This window comes from Hevea brasiliensis, chromosome 18, assembly GCF_030052815.1.
Source record: "Hevea brasiliensis isolate MT/VB/25A 57/8 chromosome 18, ASM3005281v1, whole genome shotgun sequence".
In the NCBI taxonomy this organism is placed as follows: domain Eukaryota; kingdom Viridiplantae; phylum Streptophyta; class Magnoliopsida; order Malpighiales; family Euphorbiaceae; genus Hevea; species Hevea brasiliensis.
The window spans coordinates 6,019,321-6,044,078 of record NC_079510.1 but is presented as its reverse complement, the minus strand read 5'-3'; the positions used below and the strand labels follow the sequence as shown (position 1 = coordinate 6,044,078).

General features: G+C 30.4%; 3 protein-coding genes across 4 annotated transcripts; 2 read left to right on the top strand and 1 right to left on the bottom strand.

Annotated features, from left to right (window-relative positions):
* The first annotated feature begins 1,669 nt into the window (after positions 1-1,669).
* On the top strand, positions 1,670-5,707 carry LOC110643728 (uncharacterized). 2 transcript variants are annotated; one of them, XM_058140928.1, is made up of 4 exons: positions 1,670-2,443; positions 3,779-3,834; positions 3,926-4,115; positions 5,171-5,707. In XM_058140928.1, the coding sequence occupies exons 1-4, from the start codon at positions 1,760-1,762 to the stop codon at positions 5,528-5,530; spliced, it is 1,290 nt and encodes a 429-aa protein (XP_057996911.1). In that variant the 5' UTR covers positions 1,670-1,759; the 3' UTR covers positions 5,531-5,707. The 2 variants fall into 2 exon arrangements, with proteins under 2 accessions (XP_057996911.1, XP_021651897.2); XM_021796205.2 differs by having other exon boundaries at positions 3,923-4,115.
* Positions 5,708-9,088: 3,381 nt separating this feature from the next.
* LOC110661100 (acyl-CoA-binding protein) lies at positions 9,089-11,148 on the bottom strand. Its single transcript, XM_021819647.2, has 4 exons — positions 10,991-11,148; positions 9,600-9,717; positions 9,453-9,515; positions 9,089-9,342 (listed from the first exon to the last, which is right to left on the bottom strand). Exons 1-4 carry the CDS (start codon positions 11,000-11,002, stop codon positions 9,257-9,259), a joined length of 279 nt encoding a protein of 92 aa, XP_021675339.1. The 5' UTR covers positions 11,003-11,148; the 3' UTR covers positions 9,089-9,256.
* A 6,297-nt stretch (positions 11,149-17,445) lies between these two features.
* LOC110643724 (uncharacterized) lies at positions 17,446-21,430 on the top strand. The gene is made up of 12 exons (XM_021796201.2): positions 17,446-17,648; positions 17,765-17,827; positions 18,045-18,218; positions 18,402-18,533; positions 18,962-19,101; positions 19,519-19,605; positions 19,944-20,069; positions 20,225-20,377; positions 20,490-20,591; positions 20,768-20,938; positions 21,027-21,106; positions 21,253-21,430. The coding sequence occupies exons 1-12, from the start codon at positions 17,633-17,635 to the stop codon at positions 21,317-21,319; spliced, it is 1,311 nt and encodes a 436-aa protein (XP_021651893.2). The 5' UTR covers positions 17,446-17,632; the 3' UTR covers positions 21,320-21,430.
* The last annotated feature ends 3,328 nt before the right edge of the window (positions 21,431-24,758 follow it).

The following is a 24,758-nucleotide window of genomic DNA, read 5'->3' as shown; positions in this document are numbered from 1 at the left end:
AGGGTGAGTATGATTATGTTCCTCCCTCTTTGACTTCCCCACCGAGGTGAGTATGGATGAGTTCTCATTATATAGCTAGCTTCCTCCTCATTGATTTCGATTATTGGGGTGAGCATGTCTTGTCGTGGTGTACAACACGGCATATATGGAAAAATTGTGTCATGGCCTAAATTGTGTTATAGATTGGCAACACTGTATTCTTGATTATTTGATCGAATTGTGTTATTATGTATTGTGAGATTGTGAAATTGATTTAAACTCTTATTGACATATACCATCTATTGAATTCAACCATGATCGACTTATTGAAAATTATTGTGATATTAACAAATGGAGTTTAAATTCTTGTTGACATTTATTGTCTTGAATTTAACTATGGTTTTAAGTATCCACTATTGATATGATTTATGAATTGTGATTTAAAATTTGTATTTGGTTAATGTTGTGCACCATCGAGACATTGTCTCAATGATAGCTTTATTCTTGTCGCAGTAGAGAGACAGACAGGCGAGCTGAGGTCGCTAGTATCGCCAATGAGATTTTTGGGTATAGTGAGTATACCACATGTGGCATTTTGTCTTGTAATGTATATTCACCGTATGTATATTTTGTTCTTGGTTTTGAGCGATTGTAAATTTAAGTTGTACTGAGAAAGTTGTAAAATAATTATGAGTTATTTGGCTTGTAAAAATTGTGTTATATCTTTGTATCTTAGTCTTTGAAAATCACATGGATTTGACTTGAGAAATGTGTTGTGTTGATAAAAATGTTGGAGTTGAGATTTGAAAATATATTGAAGTGCTTTTCTGAGTTTTCAAGAACTGTTTTGTCCAAAATACAAATGGCATCTTGCCAAAATTTTTACAGATATTCCAAATAAATCAAATGAGTTAGTTGTTTCACTTCAGTTCACCAAAGTCTTTAACACCTGTAAATAGTGCTCACCACTGTAAAAGAAGTAAGAAAAGTTTTTAAAATCCCTTGTAGTGTATTTAATGGGTTATCAGTAGACGGAGTTGGTAATTCATTAGGTATACTACGGGATCATGTTATGCCTTACAGAGGGGTAGGGTGTGACAAAAGGTCCCCTAACCGGTTTCATTTAGTTCGTCCAAAAACTAATTCAAGCTTGAAACAATTAACTAAAGATTTTTTTTTCTATAATAAATTTAAGACATAAAATATATAATAAAATTTATTTATTAAATATATAAATCTCATATATTTATATTTTAAATTTATAATAAATCGAATCAAAATAAAAATATTTTACTAATTGAAATCAACCCTAGTCTGATTTAAGCCCTAGTCAACCATCGCTCTAATAACATATAAACATCAAAACAATCTAATAAGCCAACATGGCGTACAATTCTCAACACCATAATAATAATAATAATAATAATAATTATTATTATTATTATTATTATTATTATTATTATTCAATATGATAAATTTAAAATATAACTTTTTAATAAAATATAATAAAAATACATAGGATTAATAAACCAAACAAGGAAAAAAACTCAAATAATTACCTTTTTCTTTAATATTAATCCTTTGTGAAGTACTGAAATATTCATAAAAATATCTTTTGATTTTTATTTTTTTGTTTGTTATAAAATAATGTGACAAAAATCAAAATAGCATTTTAGTGAATCTTTTTGAGCTCATCATATCTTCCTTTTCGCTTGGTCGCTCAGACACACACACACACTCGCCCACCCACCAGTTCGTTCTTCCTCTTTTCTGAGTAAATATGGCCAGAGAAGAAGAAGATGGAAGATCAAACCAAGAAAAGCAAGACGACCCACAACCCCATCTCCACCAAACATTCTCTTCTTACATTGGCCTTAGCTTCTCTCTCTTCTTGGCATCATTGCCAAGCAACTCTTTCAATTTTGTACAAAAGCTTCAATCCCAAATCAGAGACCTCTCATTGCGCCTTTTCCAAGCTGAGGAGCAGCTTAAACAAATGAAATCCAGGAGAAAAGAGGACTCCAAGGCGAATGCAAGAGTTGTTGAGATCTTTGCCAGCCATAGGAACTCATGGCAGGCGGAGGAGAAGCGGCTACTGCAGCAGATCGATGCTGCTAGTGAGGAAATGGCATCACTAAGAGCAAGAATTGAAGATTTGCAGGGAGAGAGGGAGGAGTGGAAAGCTAGAATTCAAGACTTGGAAAGAGAGGTTGGGGAGAGAGAGGAGATGATTAGGTTTATGTCTAGAAATGCTATTGCTGATTTTGCAGTGGAGGACAACGTAGTGGACCAATCTGGTGGTGGCTGCGGGAGCAGGGAGTGGGAGGAGGAGAATGTTAATTTTGTTTATGGCCAGCATCATCATCAGCAGCAACAGCAGCAGCAAACCAGTAATGGAGGTTTAAGTTCGGATTTCTTAGCTTCTGCTTCTAAGTTTTGGGCTGATAAAGCTAATCTCTGGCAGGTGTGCTCTCTTTTTTTTGTTACCCATTTTTCTCTAGTTCGATTGAAAAAAAAAAAGAACTATTGAGAAAATGGATTGCAGTCTTTGCATGATTCCCGATGGGTTCTCTTTCCTTGCTATATGTTATCTCTGCTTTGGATGTTAGTTGATTTAAATTCCATTTTTGGATAAAGATGAAATTTTTTGGTTTGCTGTATGGTTTATAAGTTTTGAATCTTCCTAGTCATAGACGTTTTCCTCTAAGCTCAGATACTGGAGCATATCTTCTCACAGATCAATATAAGGAAGCTTTATCATATACCATTTTAAATATTTCCTTTTCTTAACTCCTAGGTTAGCCTGGTTGGCAAGTGAGTTAGCTCCCTATATTGTATGCTAGGGATCAAATCTTGTGGCAGACCACAAAGAATTCATTTGTGAATTCCCTATCCTGGCATGAATGGTATGCTTTTGATCAGACTGGATAGATGCACCACATTACCATAATTCCAAAATGAAATATTGTTAGTTAGCCTCATAAGCTAGTGCTTAATTAAAAATACTTTGTATTAAAGTGTACTCAGTGATCCATATTTGTCTAATTCTCCATACTTAATACGTGATTGATGGTTTAATTTTTTCTTGTTTACAAGTTTACAACTAGAAGATTAACAGATCCGTATACCCTTTTCAAAATTAGCTACTACATTTGCTTCTCATCCTATCCAAAGCTTGTAGCATTACAATCAAAACAAAACCTTCTACAATTAAGTTTCCAAGGATTCGGCATAAAGTTGTCAGCATTGCCAAGAAGTGTGTAATTCTTCTGATGAACATTTCTGATCCTGGTAAAATACGGGCCTGGTCCATTTTCCCCAGATGAACAAGTTGTATATGATGTATAACCTGGCAACACAGTTAACTGCATCTGTTAAATATTTAAAATCCATTTTGCAGAAGGTCTGTTTAATTGTTTAGAATAAAAGGAAGTCCACATACTTTAAGTATACTGCAAGGGATTTTATGCCTACTTTTCCTAGTGGCAGCAACAGATTCCATTCAGTTGAATTTTTGTCGGTTTGGTTGACATTGAATTCATAAAAGATCTTTTATGGTAGGTTGAAATTCTAGATTTCTTCAGGAACGAGAAATGATTTTAGCTGTATATATTGAGAAACTATTGGCTGCTTCCTGATCTTTTATCTTGTTTCCACAGCTTCAGTTAATGGAGCATTTTATGTAAGTTACAAGAGATTATCACAGAGGATAACTTTATACATGGAGTTGGTTTTTTGGGTCTTGTAATTTTAAATGTTTATTATTGCAGATTTTAATGTTGAAACTGAATTCTTGCAGGATATGCACTATGAACCTGTTGAATCACTATATCATATGAAGCATTTTGTAGCAAGGTAAATTTAACATTCTGGATACTAATATTCCTGAAATATGCTTGCTGTGCTGCAACTAACGTATTGGTGATATGCATTTCCTGTTTAGAAGGGAGTCTCCGTGGAAGGTAGATGGTGAATCAGCAGGAATTTCCTCTAAATTAAAATTACTTGAACAGGAACTTCAGAATTTGGAAAAAGTTGACAAAAATGATCTGTCAAAGGTTCCATCACTGATGAGAAAGCAGGCAAAAAGATATCAAGCTCTTGCAGGAAAGATTGATGATCTATGCGGAAGACTGGTAATGCACATATATTTTTTTCTGCGTTCCTATTGTTTTGTGCTTTCATGCGATTTTTGATGATTTATTTTCTTGTATTTTCTTTAGGAACTCTACTGCTCAAATCAAGCAAGATAATTTTGTTCCTGAAATATGCAAACAAATTTCTGGGCTTCTTAAATTCTTTGGGTTTTGAGTATTTGACTTAGTGGGGCTTCTAATCAATGTGTTGCTTAATTTTTAGGAAACTAAGGATTGATATCTTGCTGGAAGTCTTGTGTATGGGATTTTGGATTTGTTAATGCTGAAGCTGAAATTTTTCAAACATTTTTTATTAACCATATTACCTGTCAAACTATATTTGTCAACATTTTTGTCTGGATTAGTATGCATTTTCATTTTATATTTGCATTTGAGAAAAAAAAAGTTTGGGATGGATGGAACATGAGTTTCATATTTTAGTATGAGAGATTTTTCTTGTCTAGACCCGGTCCAAATAGATCTAAAATATATGATGTATGGTAGGATCCACCTATTGCATGCATTACATATATTTGTATATTGGGTCTATGATGAATCAGGTGTAGGCAAGAATTCTATGTATGAGAGGAGCTACTAAATCTCGTTGGAGTGTTGTCAACCAGTTATTATGGTCAGTATTAATGACAAATTCAGTGCTCATCAATTCCCAGTTTCCCACCCACTCTTAACATTATTTATTTTTGTGGGGCCTAGATTGAAAAAATTATGATTTGCTAAGTTGTATCCATTAAAAAACTTAAATGCAGTGTTGAAAAAGGATGATAGTCTTAATGTACTGATTACGATGTTATGTTGATATGTCTCTTTCTGCAGTATCCACACACATTAACACACACAAAGTTGTAGCCCTAGAAACTTTTAACTCTCTGATATTTCTCTTCTACTTTTTCCAAAAGTGAATAGATTCTTATGGGGTATGTACGTATGTTTCCTAAAGCTTTTCTATGACTTTTCTCTTCTTCTTTTTCCAAAAGTGAATAGATTCTTATGGGGTATGTGCGTATGTTTCCTAAAGCTTTTCTATGACTTTGCAGCAAGCTAGTGATCCCTGTGAATCCACACTCAGTCCAGAGTTCAGTACACAAAGGCAAACTGAATTTTTGCTTGAAGCATTTCGGCTTCAACAGCGTGCATCTGAAACTGCACAAAAGCTGATGGCATTACAAACTGAGGTTGGGAAGAGTTACTATGGGGATGAACTGGGCAGCGAGGCGAAACTCAGCATGAGACGCTCTTTTGACTCCATTAGAAACAACTTAAAAGAAGTTCAGAGAAACTTGGAAATATGGTTGGCCAGAATTATTGGAGATCTTGAAGGGATTCTGGCCAGGGATGGCGTCTCCCGTGCTAGTGCGAGGGAATATTACGTTTCTAGATATCCTTTTGTTCAATAAAAACTTCTCAGCAATATGAAGTCCTGATCTAACCGAAATATATTAAAATCTCGTTTGGTAAATAGGTTGATCTTGTCTTGTAAGCCCTAAAGCAGCAGATGAATATAGCTATGGAAATGTAATCATTACAGTATGTCTATGGTAACATCAGCAGAACTGATATATCTTCCAATTGAAGTAATTAGCTAGATATCTGTGGGATGCTATGTATATGCTTAGGGTAAATTATATAGACGGTATCTCAATTTAAGGGTATATAATAATATACAGTATCTAAATTTCAAATTATAACACAAAGTTTTATAATATTTAATTTAAGCAATATAAAACTCTTATGACATTTAATAGCTAGTTTTTAGATTGCTTTTGTTGAAGTGACACTTATTAGATTAAAAATTAAATTTTCTCTGTTAATTTGATGTTTATTAAAAAAAATAATATTATTCTGTATTTAATCTATAACTTTTTTACTTAAAACTATCAATTCATAGAAATATAATTTTTAAATTTGGTAAATATCATGTGAGTATAAATAATTTAAAAACTAGTTAATTAATGGTGCAAAAGATCATATGTTACTTAAATTAAATATAAGGATTTTACGTTACATATTGAAGTTTATATACTTCGCTGTTATATGCCTTTAAATTAAGATACGGTTTATTTTATGATATAAAAAAATTCTTTTTGAACTCTTTAAAGGTGTAAATGAACCGAGCTAAGAGCTTAATTTTTAAATAGTTCAGGCTTGATTCATTAAAATTTTTTCGAATTTGAGTCAAATATTTATAAGCTCAAGTTTGGCTTGTTTAGAAAACAAGCCTTTAGCCAAACACAAGTCTCATTCTTTAGCCAAAGATGTACTAAATGCACTGCTGAGAATGAGAGCTTATGTGCTTTCAAAAGAGTTCTAAATGTCTAAGGATTCTTTCTCATATGTAATTTATCTTTGTGAGTCAATTTCTACCTCATCTAAAATTTATTCATTTTTTTTCAAAAGGGTAGCCAACCTTTCGTCTCTCATAGCCTTAAAATTCTATTGCATTGTGACTTCCCTTTTGGTTCACTTTTTTATGCACTATTGCATCTCTTGAAACGCAAATAAGTACCAAAAGGCTACTTTTGGGGACGTCAATCAACCATGGAAGACTTTACCTTAGTGAAATTGATTGTAACTTTGGTACTTAGCTTCCGGGTAAACTGCATCAACCATCCCTCAACTTTAGTGGTTATTTCATATCAGTCACTCAACTTTAATTTATTAAATTAAAATCTTTTCACTTTAATTTTATTTTAGAAGAAATCACTTTGACCCGCAATAACAAGTTTCTATATTAAAAATAAATAAAGTTACCCTTTTGCCCTTCTATTTTAAAAAGAATAAAATATTATTTTGCAATCTTTTTCATTTTTTGTCCAATCCCTGTCCTTCTTAGTCTCAACTCTCTCCTCCACGGGCTTTGTCCCCCCCCTCCTTCTCTTCTTTCAATATCTAACTCTTAAAATGATATGGATCTGAGTATGTGAGAAGTTTTTTTTTTTTTTTCCTCTGAAGATGATTGGGAAACTAAAGGAAGAGCTGATGAAATTGTGTGGGGCAAGAATAGAGGTTAATGGCCAATTTGATGGATTGAAGATGTTGGATCAGATGCAAGTGTGACCCATCTTCTCTTTATAATTCTTTTTCTCTCTCTACTCTAACTCTCTTTCTCTATTTGCCGTAATTCTTCTTATTTTCTAAACTTCTTCTCTGTTATTCTTGTTCATAACAAAAAAATCATTTCCCTCTTTAATGGAGATCTACTAGCACCCAGTTCGAGAGTGATACTTGAAGGTTCAATTACTAGAGAAGTTTTCCTTAGTGTTTTTATTTTTTTTAAAGAGAAGTAAAAAGGTAAATTTATTATTTTTAATTTAAAAATATGTTATTAAATAAAATTAAATAAATTAAAATTGAGAGATTTTATTTTAATAAATTAAAATTAAATAATTAAAATAAAATAATTATCTAAATTGAAAGATGATCGATGCAAATTACCTTAATTTTAGTGGTTATCCCTAAGTAGCTTTGATGATATCAAAACTTGGGATTTGTCACACCAATCTCCAATTACTCCGAAATTTTACGCTGTGCCTCGTCACCCTAAGGAGTGATATTAAGTCAAAATTGGCCAAAATGGACTCCCCATGGTGCAAATCCATCGTACTCAACTTCCTTATCTTGTGGGGATCATTTCAAAGCTTTGTCGATATTTTGGGACTTGAAACTTATTGTGGCGATCTCCAATCACTTTGAACTGTTACGCTATGTCTCATACCACTTCCAGAAATGATCCTAAGCCAAAATCAGGTGGATTGGACTCTCCATGGTGGCAATCAATTGAAATCAGTCTCCCTTGCCTTGCAGAGTCGCTTCAGAGCTCTTTTGGTCTTTTAGAACTTGTCACGTCGAGGTCTGAAATTTTATGTCGGGGCTTGACAAGTCCAAATGAGTATCTAAATGCTAAAATCAACCGAGATCCTTCCCTAATTGTGAAGTTGGCCAGAGTTAGTACAAGCTCTTTATGGTCGTACTAAGGCACTTTTATGGCGTTCTGAAAGCTTAGCGTCTCATCACATCTGTTTTCAATAGCTAGAAGCTTTAAACCCTTAATATAAAATGATTAAAGGATGGTCAATATGCTGAAATCGGCCAAGGAGGGTCCGCTGATACAATAGATATTATTAGCATCTAACAATTTCTATGCAGGCTAGGGAGACCAAATATTGTAAACTTGGTCATGTAACTTATACAAATTTGATTCACTAATTTCTGGAAGGAAAACAAAACAGCAAGCTTACTTAATAGATTTAGAAACAATAAATAAATAATGAAATAAAATTTAATTTACCCTTTATACTTATTGAAATTATTTAATTTAGCATATTTTTAACTTGTAATTCAATTTAATTTAGTTTAAAATTTTTAATTTATGTCTAATTTAACACAAAAAAATATAAAACTCACACACCATTTAGTGTGAGTTACTTATATTATTTTTTAATTTAAATTAAAACATGAATACATAAAAATAATATTTTTTAATTTAAATAATTAAAATTAGTTATAATCATAATTTTTAATTTCAATTAATTATATGAAAACAAAAAATATATTTTTATTACTTTTCGATTTAATTAAGTATAATTATTATAATTTTTATTTTTAATTAATTATATGAAAAAATAAACTAATATGAAAATTTTCATTTTAATTAATAATATAAAATAATAAAAATAACAATTTTATATTTTATTTTAATTAATTATAATATTGAAAAATAAAAAAAATAATTAAATATTTAAAAAATAGCGCATGTAACACAAATGAGAGATATTGAACTAAATTGAACATAAATCAAAACTCCTTAACTAAATTTAATCAAAAGTTGAAAACTTGCTAAATCGGATATCCCCAATTAATATAAAAGGCAAATTGAGCTTTATTTCAATAAATAATTGACTAGGATCCTAGTTAATGGCTGGAATTTTGGTTAGCACTATGCGAATTTCAAACACTTAAGAAACTATCATGACATTAATTTCAATCCATTTTAGTACAAGTCTGAATTTAATTCAGAAAATATAGAAACAACATTACACCACTCCAGATAATTATTGAATTTATTATTTTTTAAATTATTTTGAACACAAGGAACCTACAGGCACACACACATGGTCAAGACACTAAGCAGAAGCAGCAGCAGCAGCTTCTTCCTGCAACTGTTTCACCTTAGTGATATAGTCACTCATTGCTTGTTCCTTTGATTTGCCTGCCAGAAACAAAAATTCGTCAGTGTGAAACTACTGTGCGAATTGGCAATGGTCAATCAACCAGTAAACTAAAACAAAATGTATGCTGTCACATATTCTGAATCAATACCTTCAACAGCCTTCCATGCATCCCACTTTGCTCTGTCCCTCATGTTAAACATTCCAGGACGGCCTGCAAATTACATGCAAAATGCAATTTTAAAATTGAACTTTGGAGGAAATTCCAAATGGGAACTAATGAAAGCAAAATACTCACTGGTGTTCACTGGTCCAACAGTGGCTTGCTTATAAAGCCCATATAAAATAAGTTTGCTCTCATTTGTTGTATTTTCTGGAAGGGTCTTAGCTTTCTCAGCATACTCCTCAAATTCCTCCTGCAGAACACCAATTCAGTTATTGAGACAGCAATACATGATGATTAATTAAAGGCACTTTGTTAGACCCAACTTACTTCTACATATAAATATACACTAATTTTCCCAATTTCATTGTTTTGAGATGGTTAAGAATAAAAGTTCTAATTGAGAGGAACCAATATATTACAGGCGGATGAAAACAACTTTACTTCCAAATGGATAACACCAACTTCCCAAATAAGTAACCCTATCTATTGTCAATATAAGCTACTCCTCAGAACAAACATGGAGAGACAGACTAGTCTCTAATTGGATCATGATATCTATTGCTTAAATCCATGGGCAGATAATAAATATAAGAATGATTGGAAATAGATAACACGCTCTATATTGCAACGGATTCCAGAATCAACCCATGTTATTGTGTCATTCAACACAAAAAAATGCATATGTGGAACTATTCACTCCTAAAACATGTAATACCTACATCTAGGTCAAGAAATGAAAAAGTGGCAAGCAGTAATTAGAAATAGGGGATGGGCCTTGTTTGGTTGGAGTTAAGTGAGCCAGGGAGCTTGTGCAAAAAATTGACTTGTTTGGTTGAGAGTAAGTGTCCATTTCCTAAAAAACCATTTTTTCTCTTGGGAAATAAGTAACTTACCCTAAGCTAAGCAACTTAACTTACTTCTGGGAAGTAGAGTTCCCAGGGAACCAGACAATCAAAAATATGAACAAGAAACAGCATGAAATATTAATTTTCTGAAACCCATAACTTATCAACAAGAATCAGCATGAAAAAAGTTTGAAAAGCCAAATGCCTCATACTAGCTAAAATTCCTCTTCTGTGTTTCTGTGTCTCAAGCAGTATTTCAAGCCTACACCATTAAGGAACCCATCGAATAACAGAATAAAGATGGATAATTCAACAACACTAAAGGAAAGGGAACAAAAAATAATAAAGAATACAATATTGATTAGATCCAGATGGAGAAAAACCATAGATCTAGCACAGATACTGGGAAAATTGAGAACAAAAACAGGTCCTGAGAAAATTAAACAAACCAAACCCAAATTTTCTTCAACATCACTGATCATTAAACCACACACATAGACAGACCCATCAAGGATAAATATGAGAGAAACAGATTAGAACTGATTCTAATGCACAATCCAATGAATCATAAAACAGATCTAACCAATTAACAATAAAAAATCAAAGATCAAATAGAAAGGTAGATCATACATTACAGATTTAGCTTAGCAGATAGGGAAAGATCAAAGGTAGCCTTACCTTCAAACCCATTTTGCTCTGTGATTTGATGAAGGAATGAATGCAGAGACGTGAAGCTAGCGGTAGTTAATTACAATGCAGAGTGAGGAAGGAAGTCTAGTATGTAAACACTCAGATATTCGTAGGTTTATTCCTTTGTACAATTGTACGTGGCTTGTATTGATTGGTTAGTCACTTAGAAGTTAGTGGTCGAGAAAAATGCTGAACGAGTGATAGGGTAGAACGTAGTGTATCTGAAATTGCATTTTTCGGAGAATCACATTCTTTTGCATTAGAATAAGAAAAACATATTATTGGATAAACTCAATTTACACATTATTTGTTGGGCAAATCTATAGAGTTTTTTTTTTTCAATATTTATGTTTTATAATTATAATAATAATTATTTTTTATATTAAATATTTAATTTTATTTTTATATTTTTATTTTTTTAAATATCTTTATTTTTATTATTATTATCTCACTTTTTATGACTAAAATAATTAAAAATATTTATTTTATATTTATTTAATTATTAATTTATTATAAAAGTTTTATTTAATATTTCTTAAATTTTTTAATATTTTTATTTTATTGTAAAAATTTAAGAATTATATATCTTAAAATTAATTAAAAAATTAAATAACGATTGATATATATATATATATTGGAAAATAAAATAAAATTTTATTTATGTAATGATGTATTTACATATATGAGATATATAATAAAATAAAATTGAAAATATACAAACATATGAGTTATATGTATCATTTGAGACTATTAATTTATTAATTTTATTATTTAAAATTTTAATAATAAATTTAATAGAGTTATTACACTTTAATTTTGTTAAACTAAAAATTTTTTATTAATCTAAATTTTACTAATTTAAAAAACATTATATAAAACATGATACATTAATATTATAAGTTTTATTTAGTCTCTAATCTGTATTAGTAAAATTATTTATTAAAAAATTTTAAATTTAATATCAGTAATTGATTATTATAATTTTAAAGTAATGAAATATTTTCTAAATATTTTTTCAATCACATCAAAATAAATATTTTTTTAAAAAATTAATATTTAATTAATTTAACTTTTCCATTATATGTGCCCATATACATAATGTCCAAATCTATCATTTAACAATTGTTATCATTGAGATAACTCCCAATTAAATAATATATATTAAATAAAATAAATAACAATTGACCCTTTATATTTTAAAGTTGGCAATTATAACTTATATATAAATTTTTTATTTATACATTATATTTATTAGTGAAATATATTATATTGTGACTTTTTTTCTCAAAAAATAATTTTAATCATTAATTATCATATCTTTATAAAAGAAATATCTATATGGTCAATGCAGTTTTTTCTTAAAAAAAATTAATAACTAACTTTTAAGTATTCACTATAATGGGATAGTAATTTTTTTTTATTTTCTTTTTATTTGATTTATAGCTATTGAATTAATAATACTGCATATATTGTTTCAAATGGTCAAATTCCTTGACTAATATTTTAGTATTAGATGATCAGTTTTAAATATTGAGTTAATGTTCATTTTTTAATTAAATAATGATTAATGATAAAATTAAATTTGATTTAAGCGGTTTCTTGTTCCTTACCTATAAATAGTTGATACTTTATAACGTCTTTTGGGACACAAAAAAAAAGTTACTAGAAAAAAATTTTCCTCTCATATTTTGCTCCTAATTTTTTTTTCTTTAACTTCTTTTATTTTTGTTGTTTTTATTCAATATTTATTGATTTCAATTCTTGAAACTTATTTATATTTTTACTAATCCCTAATTTCATATAATATTTTTTTTTTGACAAAAGGCCTAATAGACTCTTAAAGTTTTTTTCGATAGTTATATAAGCCTTTAAAAAGTTTAGTGATACAAATAAACTCATTATGTTTTAATTTCAATCAAAATAAGCGCAAAATAGATATAATTATATTTAATTAATTATACTTAAAGTAGTTGTGATGATCACCACATATAAAAATAGATGTAATCATGATTACATATTTTAATTTTTTTTATTTATTGTCAATATTATCATCATTATCACTACTCGATCACCACTGTCACTACTCTCACTCTGTCACCACAACTACTAATACGGCCACCATTACCATCATAATCACTATCCTGTTACCACCATCACTATTATTATTACTTAACTACCATTATCACTATTTAATTATTGTTACATCTACCATCACCTGGCCATTACCACTACCATTAACTCACCTTATCACCAACACTACCATCACAATCTAATTACCACAGTCCTCATCACTATCACCATTTAACCACTACTATATTATGCTACTTATATTTTTATTTTACAATAAAATAAATGAATAATTACATTATAATTTTAATTGTATTGCGTAATTCATCACATTATATTGTATTAGGCTTTCCTATACTTGAAGGACCCTTAGGAAAGAATTGAACAGCATCTTCATCTCCGTTAATGGCAGAAATGACGTCGTCAAGCTCCATTTTCATCAACATTGCAAATGAAATGAGATTCTTTTGGAGAACGTAAGAAACTTTAACAGAGTAGGAAAATTTTTGCAAGCTCCCATGTTGTAGAATCATCTTTGTAGCAGTTAGGTGGGTAGATTCACAGGAATTACAAATACCCATTTAGCTAAAATTGCCATTAAAAAAAGAGAAAATTAGACAATTTTCATCAATTAAAAAACCAGTGGAAAGCTTGCATCTTGAGAATGTTGGAGAAAATGAAGGAAAGAAGGAGAAGAAATCTAGCATCTTGAGATTGCTGGAGAAAATGGACAAGAAGGGGAGAGAGATCGGCAGAGAGAAAATAGATGGTTTAGATTTTTTTGTTAATTTTTAAATTAATTAAGTTTTTTAAAATAATATTATATTATTTTTTACTCTGCATTTTTATTTAATCATATTTTTATATAGCAGTAGTATCTCAAAGATACAAAATATAATTACATTAAAAATTTAATTACAAGTAAAGAAAATTAAAAAATTAAAAATACAATATCAGAATTAAGAGATTTATCTTTTAAAAGATCATATGCATTTTTTAACATTTATTAGATTATTAGAAAATGATGATATTTCATTATATATGCATATATTATATTTATTTAAAATTTCAATTTTTATGAAAAATATATATTTTATATCATAAATTTATGTAAAATAATAATATTTTTGTGAAAGAATTTTTTTATAAAAATATATCAAATTAATAAAAAGTTACACATTAGAAAAGTTTAAAGATATAGCATTTTAAAAATAATATAATAAAATTTTATTTTTAATTAATAATAATATTATATAATTTTATTATTATTATAATTAAATATTTCAATTCATTATTAGTAATTTAATATATTTTTATTATTGGGTACAAAAAATTATTTATTTTTACATTAATCTAATATATTTTCTGTAATAAAAAAAATAAATATTAATTTACATAAATTATGAAATAAAATATAAAAAATTTATAAAGTTTAAATTATTTTTTGATTAAAGTAATTTTATTACATTATAAAATATGTTTTTATTATTAATTATGCTATATTCATACGCCTTGGGTGTGTGTGTCTATACATACATATATATATCACAAAAGTAGCTTCAAATAGATAAATAGCATATTGATTATTTTTTAACTTGATGCATTTTTGAATTCATAAATTTCGTGTTAAATTGTTATCTTCAATCTGGATAATTACTTATACTATTTGGAAAATTTTCTCATATTTTACTGAATATTATTCTAATAAACGTTTTATGAAATGTCATTAAATAAATGATTCTTAACATTTTATAGTTTGTGATAAAATTATATTATTTTCTTTGAGATTAAATCTATACTTATATAAATTGTTGAGATAGTGGATGTTGAATGGGTTTTAAGACGTGATACTCAACTCAACTCAACTCAATTCAACTCAACTAAATTTTTATCCCAAAAATTTGGGGTCAACTATATGGATTCGCTTTTTCTAATCTGAACGATTTTGGGTTAAATCCTCAGAAATGTGTAATATTTCTAGGTCATGTTATACTACTCTCTTCCAAGTCAATTTAGGTCTACCCTTTTTTTTTTTTCTTTCTATCCTCTAACCTAACCTAATGTGCTCTACTTGTCTAATTGGAGCCTCCGTATGTTTACGCTTCACATGACCAAACCACCTCAATCTCCCTTCTCTCAACTTATCTTCAATTAGTACCACTCATACCTTTTCTCTAATACTCTCATTACAGATTTTATCTAGTCTAGTATGGCCACTCATCCACCTTAACATTCTCATCTCTGCAACTCTTATCTTAGACGTATACGACTCTTTCAGTGCCCAACACTCACTCCCATATAACATAGCCGGTTTTAAGACATGATAAATCATTATTTTTAAGGTGTTAATTATCTCATTAGATTACTGTAAGGTTATGCAATATACCTCAAGACACATTAAAGCCTAAAATTTATAAACATTAACTATTGAAATTTTTATACGAACATAATTTAAAGAAATTAGAAGGAAAAAGAAAAAATAAAAGTAATATAAGAATTTGAACAACTCATCTATATTTATAAATAATAAAAAGTTATGCAATATTTTCTAGATAGATAGATCTATTTACTTTCAATAGACACATCTATTTATTTTAAATTGATATCTCTTCTAATAGATATGATTATTTATGTAATAGATATATTTATTTATTAATAGACATATCTGTTATAACATATCTTTGAATAGTTGTGACTGATTATGTGTAATAGACATATATCTATTTATAGTAGACACATTTATTATAACACCCCTTTTAACAGTCGTAACTGTTTGTGCATAATAAATATATCTATTTATTAGCAGATTTATTTACTTATTAATAAATACATTTGTTAATAATTTAATTATAAAATTAAAATAAAATAATTATTTTATTTCACACATACGTGCCCAGTATCATTATAGAATAATTAATTTTTTTTCCCTCTAATTGTAGTATAAATATTCTTCGTTGTTTTAAAATAATCATCCAATAGTAGTAATAATAATAATAAATTATTAGTGTTTTTAATACATAAAATAAAAAAAAAATTTGAAAATAAAAATTTATAAAATTGATTTGTTTACAATTTTTGAAAGTGGAAACAACTAAAATGCTTTCTAGCATTAAAGCAAGTTTTGTTTTCCCCCAAATGTTTTTATTATATTGTATATCATTTATAATAATAACTTTATATTTTTAATAATTAATACAAATTTTTTTAAAAGAGAAAAATTATATATTTGAATTGTTTATACTTTTTATCAGCGCTAAATTTAGTAGTAATCTCTTTAAAATAAATTACAATTAAAATGTAATTTTTTATGAAACGATAGTTTAACAGTCAACAATATATGAAATTATTTAATTTAATATTAAAATTAGAAAAATAATTTTTATTATTTATTAAATTAATGAATTGAGAAGATTTTAATACTAATCTCCATTATCTTATGTTATAATTTTGTTAATGATGTATATTTTCTCTATCATATGCATATGTATTATATATAAACATGCTATTGTAAGTTAAAAGAGATTTTTTATAAAATAAAATAAAAATTTAAAATTTTTTTAATAACAAATTGAAATTAAAAGACAATAATAAAACATGGGATAATTTTCAAGGATAAATTATAAAAATTACCATTAATATTTAAATAATAACAATTACTAAATTTTTATAAAGAATAATGTGAATAATAAAAAAAATTACTTATTAAAGTCTCTAAAACACATCAAGTTAGAGTATCATTAAGGATGTTGTTTTTAATATAATTAACTTTAATTAAAATTTAATCTCAAACTTTAATTTTAGGATCAATTTTAGTATCAACCAACTAATTTACGGAACAAGCTTTCAGGGTAGGGATGTCACCGAATAAGATTTGTGAAAATCACAATATTTTAATTTAATTAATATTTTTAAAATTTACATACGTTATAAATCTAATTAAAATTTATTTTAAATTATTAAAATTCATTTTAAACATGATTATTATCAAAATTTGTTAAATTTATATATTTTAATTAATAATTTATATAAAAATTATTTTATAATAATTTATATTTTAAAATTTAATAATTTTATAAAATATTTAAATTCTATTTTATTTAAAATAAATATAAATTTTTTAAATATTATTATAATAATATATATTTTATATTTAATTAAATATTTATATAATTCAATTCAAATAATAAATATTAAATATGCAAAATCCTAATTAAACTTTTATATTATTGTAATTATAGGGCCATTATCATTTCAATTCCTGAGTTCCAGTGGCCTGTTGGGAAAAGTTTCGGCTCGCTTGGTTGAGCCCAGAAGCCACAAGCCGCACAAGACCAGCTGGTAGTTTCTTTGGGCGAAAAATTCACCAATCAAGAAAGGACACGAGGCGACACGAGACGCATCACGTGGAGTTCCCTCCAACCCAACCGAAACCTTTTCATTTCCTTGGCGCTCTCTCCCATATTTTTTCTTTAAGTGTCTCCAGACTTCAAACCTTCCCGTTCCCTTCTTCTCTACTCGCTCTTTGCAAAACCGCTTTCAACTTCTCTGGACTCTGGTTCTCTAATGGCGTCCTCTTCAGGTCTTCTCAAACTACTTCTTGGTTCTCTGGTTTATTCATTAATTATAACAATAGAATGGGATGAAGAAACAAAAAGATGAATTTAGAATAAGAAATCAACTTTGATTGATATGCAGGCGATGAGAAACTTTGTCGTTTTCTTGAAGCGGCTTTGTGTGGAGATCTTGAACTACTCAAGAGTAAATATCTTTCTTTTTTTTTTTGTAATTTTTTAAAGTAATTCTTTCTTTTGCTACACCAGAAATAATTTTTTAGAAGTTCTTGTTTTTGTGTTCTTTTTTGTTGATTTTATTGGTCTTTTTTTAGAAGAAATTGTTTCTGTCGTTGATTTTTTTAGGGGCTAAACTAATTAGTTACTGGTTTTATCTGTGAAATCTTTGTGAAATGTTGAAGCAGGTTTCGCAAATTATCTTGATATGGGTGATGGTTTGTTAGCGAGAAGAGTAGAGAGCATCAAGGATCGTAATGGTCGAACCGCTTTGCATTGCGCTGCTGAAAGAGGAAATACTAATGTGTGCAATTATCTTCTTGGCGAAGTGAAAATCAACGTTAATTTGAGAGATCGAAAAGGTGTTTTATAATTTTAAATAATTCTAAGAAAATGTAATTCAGATTTCTTTGTTTAATCTTTTAGCCGGAAGATTGTTCTCCAGTTTTAACGTTAATGAATGAAGCGAACGATCAGTTTTTTTTTTTTCCCATTTTTTTTTCCATCCTGTACTTTGCATGATTTACTGAGTGTTCTATTTGTAGGGAAAACTCCTTTACATTGTGCGATTCTACATGGTCGATATCACACTGCTGTCAGTCTTCTTGAGAACGGTGCAAATCCCAATGCAGCAACTGGACAAAAATTTACTCCTTTACATTATGCTGCACAGAGAGGTTTTTTCTCGCTACTCATGGGAGAACTCTTTCCTTGCTTTGATTTTCTTTCTTGGGCTGTTTAGCTTTTGTTGAATTGGAGATTGTTTTTCACGAAAATGATAAATTTAATTTTTATCCAAATGTTGTTTAGGTGTATGTGATTAATTTGAATGACTCCGAAGGTAATTTCTAATACATATAATTTAATTACATTGCTGGATGTATTGGGAGGCCACAGACACATAATTTTGTTAGGCTTCCTGAATATTCAGTGGTGCTTAAGGAGAGTGAATCAAAAGAAGTTTTATAGATTGTGATATAAAAGTTTTATAGAGTAGTTGGAGGTTTAAGAGTTATAAAATGCTTTGTGTAAATGATATTTTGTTAATTCATGATTTTTATTGTTCAATGGCTGGAATGAGCCTAATCCATTAAGATATTTTCAGGATGTAGGAGAGTTTTACAACTTTTGATTTCGAACGGTGCTGAAATTGATGCACAAGCAGATTCTGGCACACCATTACAGGAGGCAGCAAGCAGAGGCATGACAGAGGCTGTTAAGATTTTGTTGGATAATAATGCTAATGTGAGAAAGACCTAAAGCTAGTATGCCGGATATTATATTTGTATTTTCGTAATGACTCTATTCGATTTTTCAAGTGGTTGGTTTTGTTTCGAGTTTCATGCATACCCTTCCTAACTATCCTCTCTTGCTTCTTTTTCCGTTCCCAAGTTGTGTCTATTTTAGTCTAATGATTATGAACTCACATCAAATTTCATCTGTCAACTCACTCGTTGCATATGTCGTTGTGCCCTAAGATATTACTAGATGACGATATCTACATTATCTGCAAATCTTGGTTGAAGTTTTATTTTTCACCCGAAGCCTTCCATTTTAGCTTGTAAATTTAGCCGTATTCTGCTTTTGGTCTGCCAAGTTTTTGCTATATCGGCATCCATCTTTGTTAATAAAAAAACTTACTATTTTTTTACTCGTGTGCAGCCAAATATGACATTCCGTCATTTGTTTTCTCCATTGGTGAAGTCCATCGAGGCTGGTTCCTTCGAATGTGTGAAGCAACTTCTTAAGGTAGGATATTTTCTGTTTCACTATAGTATAGCTGTAGCATTCAATTCCTTTTGTCTACTCTCTCTCTCTCTCTCTCTCTCTCTCTCAGTTGCTCTCGGCCCAAGTTTGGCAAAGAAATGGACGTTGTGTGCCAGTAGCATAGCACCAACTTGGTTATTATTCCTGGTGGATAACATGTTCTTTATTGCCTCAAAAGACATGGACATTGGTCCTTTTAGCGAAACGAGCTTTTTACCGTCGAACAAAAAAATACTGGCCCGTGCATGTGGATGCATGTTTAAAATTTACCCCATTAATGTTATTCTGATGTCCACTTCTCTGTTTCCTTTTATGCATAGGCTGGAGCTGATCCAAACATGAGAACAGTAGGACCTACATCTTTAGAATATGCAGCTTCTCTAGGAGATGCAGAAAGTATTAAATACTTGTTGGATGAGGGAGCATTAACAAATGTGACTAGTAATGTGAGTTTTCTGCTTTTCCTATGTAACAAATGTTGGTGCTTCCTGATTAAGATTGGTTCTCATGGCCAATTAAGGATTTTAATTAGGATGAAACTGGAAATGATTTTAGTTTGTTATTTGGTTCCTTGAAATTTAAAATTTTGTCTATCAAACAGTTGGGTCTAACACCAGTAGAAGTTGCTGCAAGAAACAGTCACCATGAGGCTGTCAAGATTCTTTTGCCATTTACCTCTCCCATTCCATCAGTTGCAAATTGGAGCTGCGCCGGTATAATGAAGCATTTCCACTCCATAGAAGTTGAAGCACAGGTAATTCCAAGTTACGTGCTCTCCTTAGATATCATTTTGTGGGAAATTGATAAATTCTATCTTGGTTGGGCAATTTCCTATTTTAGAATTTCTTTCATGTTTGACTTCTCAGTTGGAGCAGAGGAAAAATAAACAATTTTTACTGTTAAAATCTAAGGGAAATGATGCATTTAAGAGAGAGGACTATAATGATGCGATCTATTGGTATACCGAGGTAAGTGTATCGTGTACTTAATGCTGTATTACTGTTGCCATTTGCTTAGATTAATTGGGTCTGAATAAGTTATCAAACACGTTTCCATCTAAGAACTTTTATATCTATGTCAACGTTCCTATATTTGTGATGTGTTGTCAGTAATTTATTTGGGGGTTTTGGGTATGAAATTGCAGGCCGAATGGTTAAAACCCATGGATGCAGAAGTCAAGTCAAACCGGAGCTTGTGTTGGGCTCGCCTGAATGAAGGATATCTTGCTCTAGCTGATGGGCAGAGATGCGTCTTGCTAAAACCTAAATGGCCGAAGTCCCACTATAGGGAAGGCATGGGGTGGAAGTTACTGGAAGTATGTGGACTTCTCTTACATATGATTTTTTCCATGAATTATTGATACTTTTATGCTCGGATGATTATACCTTAACAAGCCATTTCAGGATTTTGAGAAGGCAGCGTATTCATTTAATATTGGATGGAGGTTGGACACGAAAAATAAGGGCCTTTTAGAAGCATATCGGTAATAGTTATTTCTGCTCTATCATATCAAATTTTCTGCTTATTTTCATAGATATAATGGGTAAAGAGAGTGTTTGGTAATTTATTTTAAAATTATTTACTAATGTCTCATAATTCTTTTTTCCATTATTTTATATGGCTTTCTAGGGACGCTAGCGCAAAGCAAATTCAACAAGCTGCTGATGCTGTTTTGGAGCTTTGCTTTGAATGTTGAAATTCATGGGAAGCATCCGCGTTCAAATAGTCAATTGGTAGCTGGGTGATGCTCAAGTATAGCTGTTGATTTGTAGATTGTTGTCAAATAAATTATGATTTCAACAATAAATCTTTATTTTAGATATATTTTTTTGTCTTTCAAAGGGTTGTTATGTGCCATTAATCAATGATGATCATTTATGCAAAAATCCCGTCATTTGTAAAAGATTAGTTAAAAAATTGAAACCTGATTCACTCGTATAACTCGTAACTAGATCAATCGAGTTAAACGGGTTTAGCCAAATTTTATGGGTTTTGATTTGATTTAATAATTTTTAATTTTTATGAGTGAGTGATCTAGATCAGCCATAAACAAAGTTCTCAGATGTTCTGGTTCAACTATATATACTTATTATATAATAATAATAATGAAAATTTAGATTAATAATTATTCTATTTATTATTTTAATAATTAAAATGTAATATGTAAAAAATCTAATATATTTTTAATTTGTTGGCTTGTAAAATTAGAGTTGATATTACTTGTTGTAATTGAAGATATTAAAGAGTATTTCCTGTAATAGAAATTATAAAAATTTAATTACATAATTGAGTAAAAATTTAATTATTAAATAATTAATTAATTATATATATTGAAAAATATTTTGGATAGCATTAATAATAAAGCAATCAAGTAATATTTTCAGAAAAACCAGACATAGAGTAGTATGATGCTCTAGTTAAAGTGTGACCAACCATATTTGCTGATCTCCTAACAAAGGAAATTGAGCTATGATCAAACTCATTGAACAAAGCAATACAGTAACAAACCATAAGACCAAAATAAGAGCTATTAGATTGGGAACTTTGAATAGCATGCACTAACAAGACTTGAGTCAGTTTCAAATACCACGTTTGAAAATCCCTTTAGCTTCACCCAGCCCAAAACCTCATAAAGGCCAATTGCCGTAGCCAGCTTTGGATCCAACAGACCTGCAATAGAACCATTACATGCTGCTATAGACTGACCTGTTGCATCCCTTAATACAGGCCCAAATCCCAGCCTTCTAGAATATTCCTAAATAGTGCAGTGTCAACATTGCATTTCAGCTAGCCATTGGAGGGAAGCAACCAATGGGAACATACACTGCTTGCCTAGGGGAATAATTGATTAGATTGCCATATGCTTGAGCCGCTGACCACTGGGACAGATAGGGACAAGCCAAGTGCACCATTTGAGAGACAATCCGAGAGTTTTCCTTCCACACTACTTCATTTCGATTACACCATAAACTCCATATGACCATACAAAGCCAAATGAATCTCATCCAAAGAATTCATTAATAGAAAATTACGAAACCAATCCACAAAAGAAGCAAAATATCCATCTGTAGGCATAGACAAAACATAACATAAGCAAGCATTCGCAAAAGGACAATTGACTAAAGAATGCAATATATACTCATTAGCTTCTTTACAAACCGGACAACAACCCAAGACCTCAATCCTCCGCTGCAACAGATTATCCATAATGGGAAGACAGGCCTTACATGCCCTCCATAACAGATAAACATTGGTGGGAAGCTTCAATTTCCATAATCTAACCCACACTTCATCCCTCACCACACCTGCATTAGAATACCTTCGATTCATCAGCCACCTATGCCCGGACTTGACTGTATAAAACCTTTTGAGTCCCTAGCCCATTGCCAAACATCCTCTGTATGCCTTCTACTCAGCGGTAATTGAAGAATAAGATGCTTATCTCTATCATTGAACATATGAGAAATGAGTTCCTCATCCCAAAAAGTGCCCTCATCCTTGATCAAAGCGTTTATAGTGGCACCTTCCCAATCTACCGATGGAACTAATGCTACTCGCGGATTTTCATCACCAATTAACCAAGGATTCGTCCAGAGCTTAACTTGAGAGCCATCACTAATTCTCCATTTACAACCTTCTTGCAACAAAGTTTGCAAGCCAATATACTTGCCATATATAACTTGGGTTATTGCCCATCCCAGCCTGTAGAAAATCAGAATTAGGATAACAAAACGTCTTCATGTTATAACAAGCACGCAAATCTAAGATATATACACAAAACGCACAATTACACAGTATTGAAAAAAGAAGAAAAATAACACAGGATTTAACATAGTTTAACCGTAAGGTCTACGTCTACGGGTAAAATAAGAGAAAAAGTTCTACTGTGATGAAAAGAATAAGATACAATCAATCAAAACTCTCAAGCTCTAACCCCAATGTGTTTCTCGAATATCTCACAATTCTACCGCAAAGGGTAGAACATTACAATATTTATACCTCCAAGGAGATCAGTGATGGGCTTAAGGGCCCTGGCTTATTGAACTGTGTCATTCGCTACCACTACAGATCTCACTTTTTATCCCAATCGGGTCGCAGCGTGAAACTTTTGGATCGAGTCACAATTCGAATCCATGAAAAACATATCCAAATTTCAAAGCCACAGAAATAACAATTCTTCCCTTTGGCTTGAATTTCTTCTATCATCAACAAAATAACCACAAACACTTTGTCTTGCCATATGCCCTCACAAGGGCATTACTGAGCACTACAAATATAAATCAAGTCTAGGCAATGCCTAAACTTGCTGACTGAGACTCCCTTGGTCATCATATCTGCTGGATTATCATGTGTAGAGACTGTCTGCACAACTATAGTCCCCTGAAATACAATGTCCCAAATGAAGAGATATCTGACATCAATGTGCTTAGTTCACTCATGGTACATCTGATTCTTTGTGAGATGTATTGCTTGCAATATTGCCTTCTAACCGATAGCACTTCCAGAAAGAGTAAACAAATAACCTGTCAAAGATCTCCTCTTGTCTAAGTCCCCTGCAAAATCTGAATCCACATAGCCAACAACTGAATCACTCATTTTGGCCTGTCAAATGTCATACCAACATCTGTAGTACCCTTCAAATACCTCAAAATCTATTTTATTGCCTGCTAATGCTCTTTCCCAGGACATGCTATGTATCTACTCATAACACTAACTGCATGTGAAATGTCAGGTCGGGTGCATACCATGGCATACATGATGCTACCAACAGCACTCGAATAGGAAACACTAGACATGTGCTCCATCTCTTAATCTGTTTTTTGTGGCATGTCTGCAAATAACTTGAAATGGGCAGCAAATGGAATAGTCACAAGCTTAGCATTATTCATGTTGAAACACTTAAGCACTTTCTCAACATAGGCCTATTGAGACAAGAAAAGCTTCCCAACACTTCTATCCGTGATAATTTCCATTCCCAATATCTTCTTTGCAGCACTCAAATCCTTTATCTCAAACTCATCACTCAACTGCTCTTTTAGAATATTAATTTGTGACATGCTTTTAGCAACAATAAGCATGTCATCCACATACAATAGCAAATAAATGAAGGAATCATCTGAAAGCTTTTTATGATA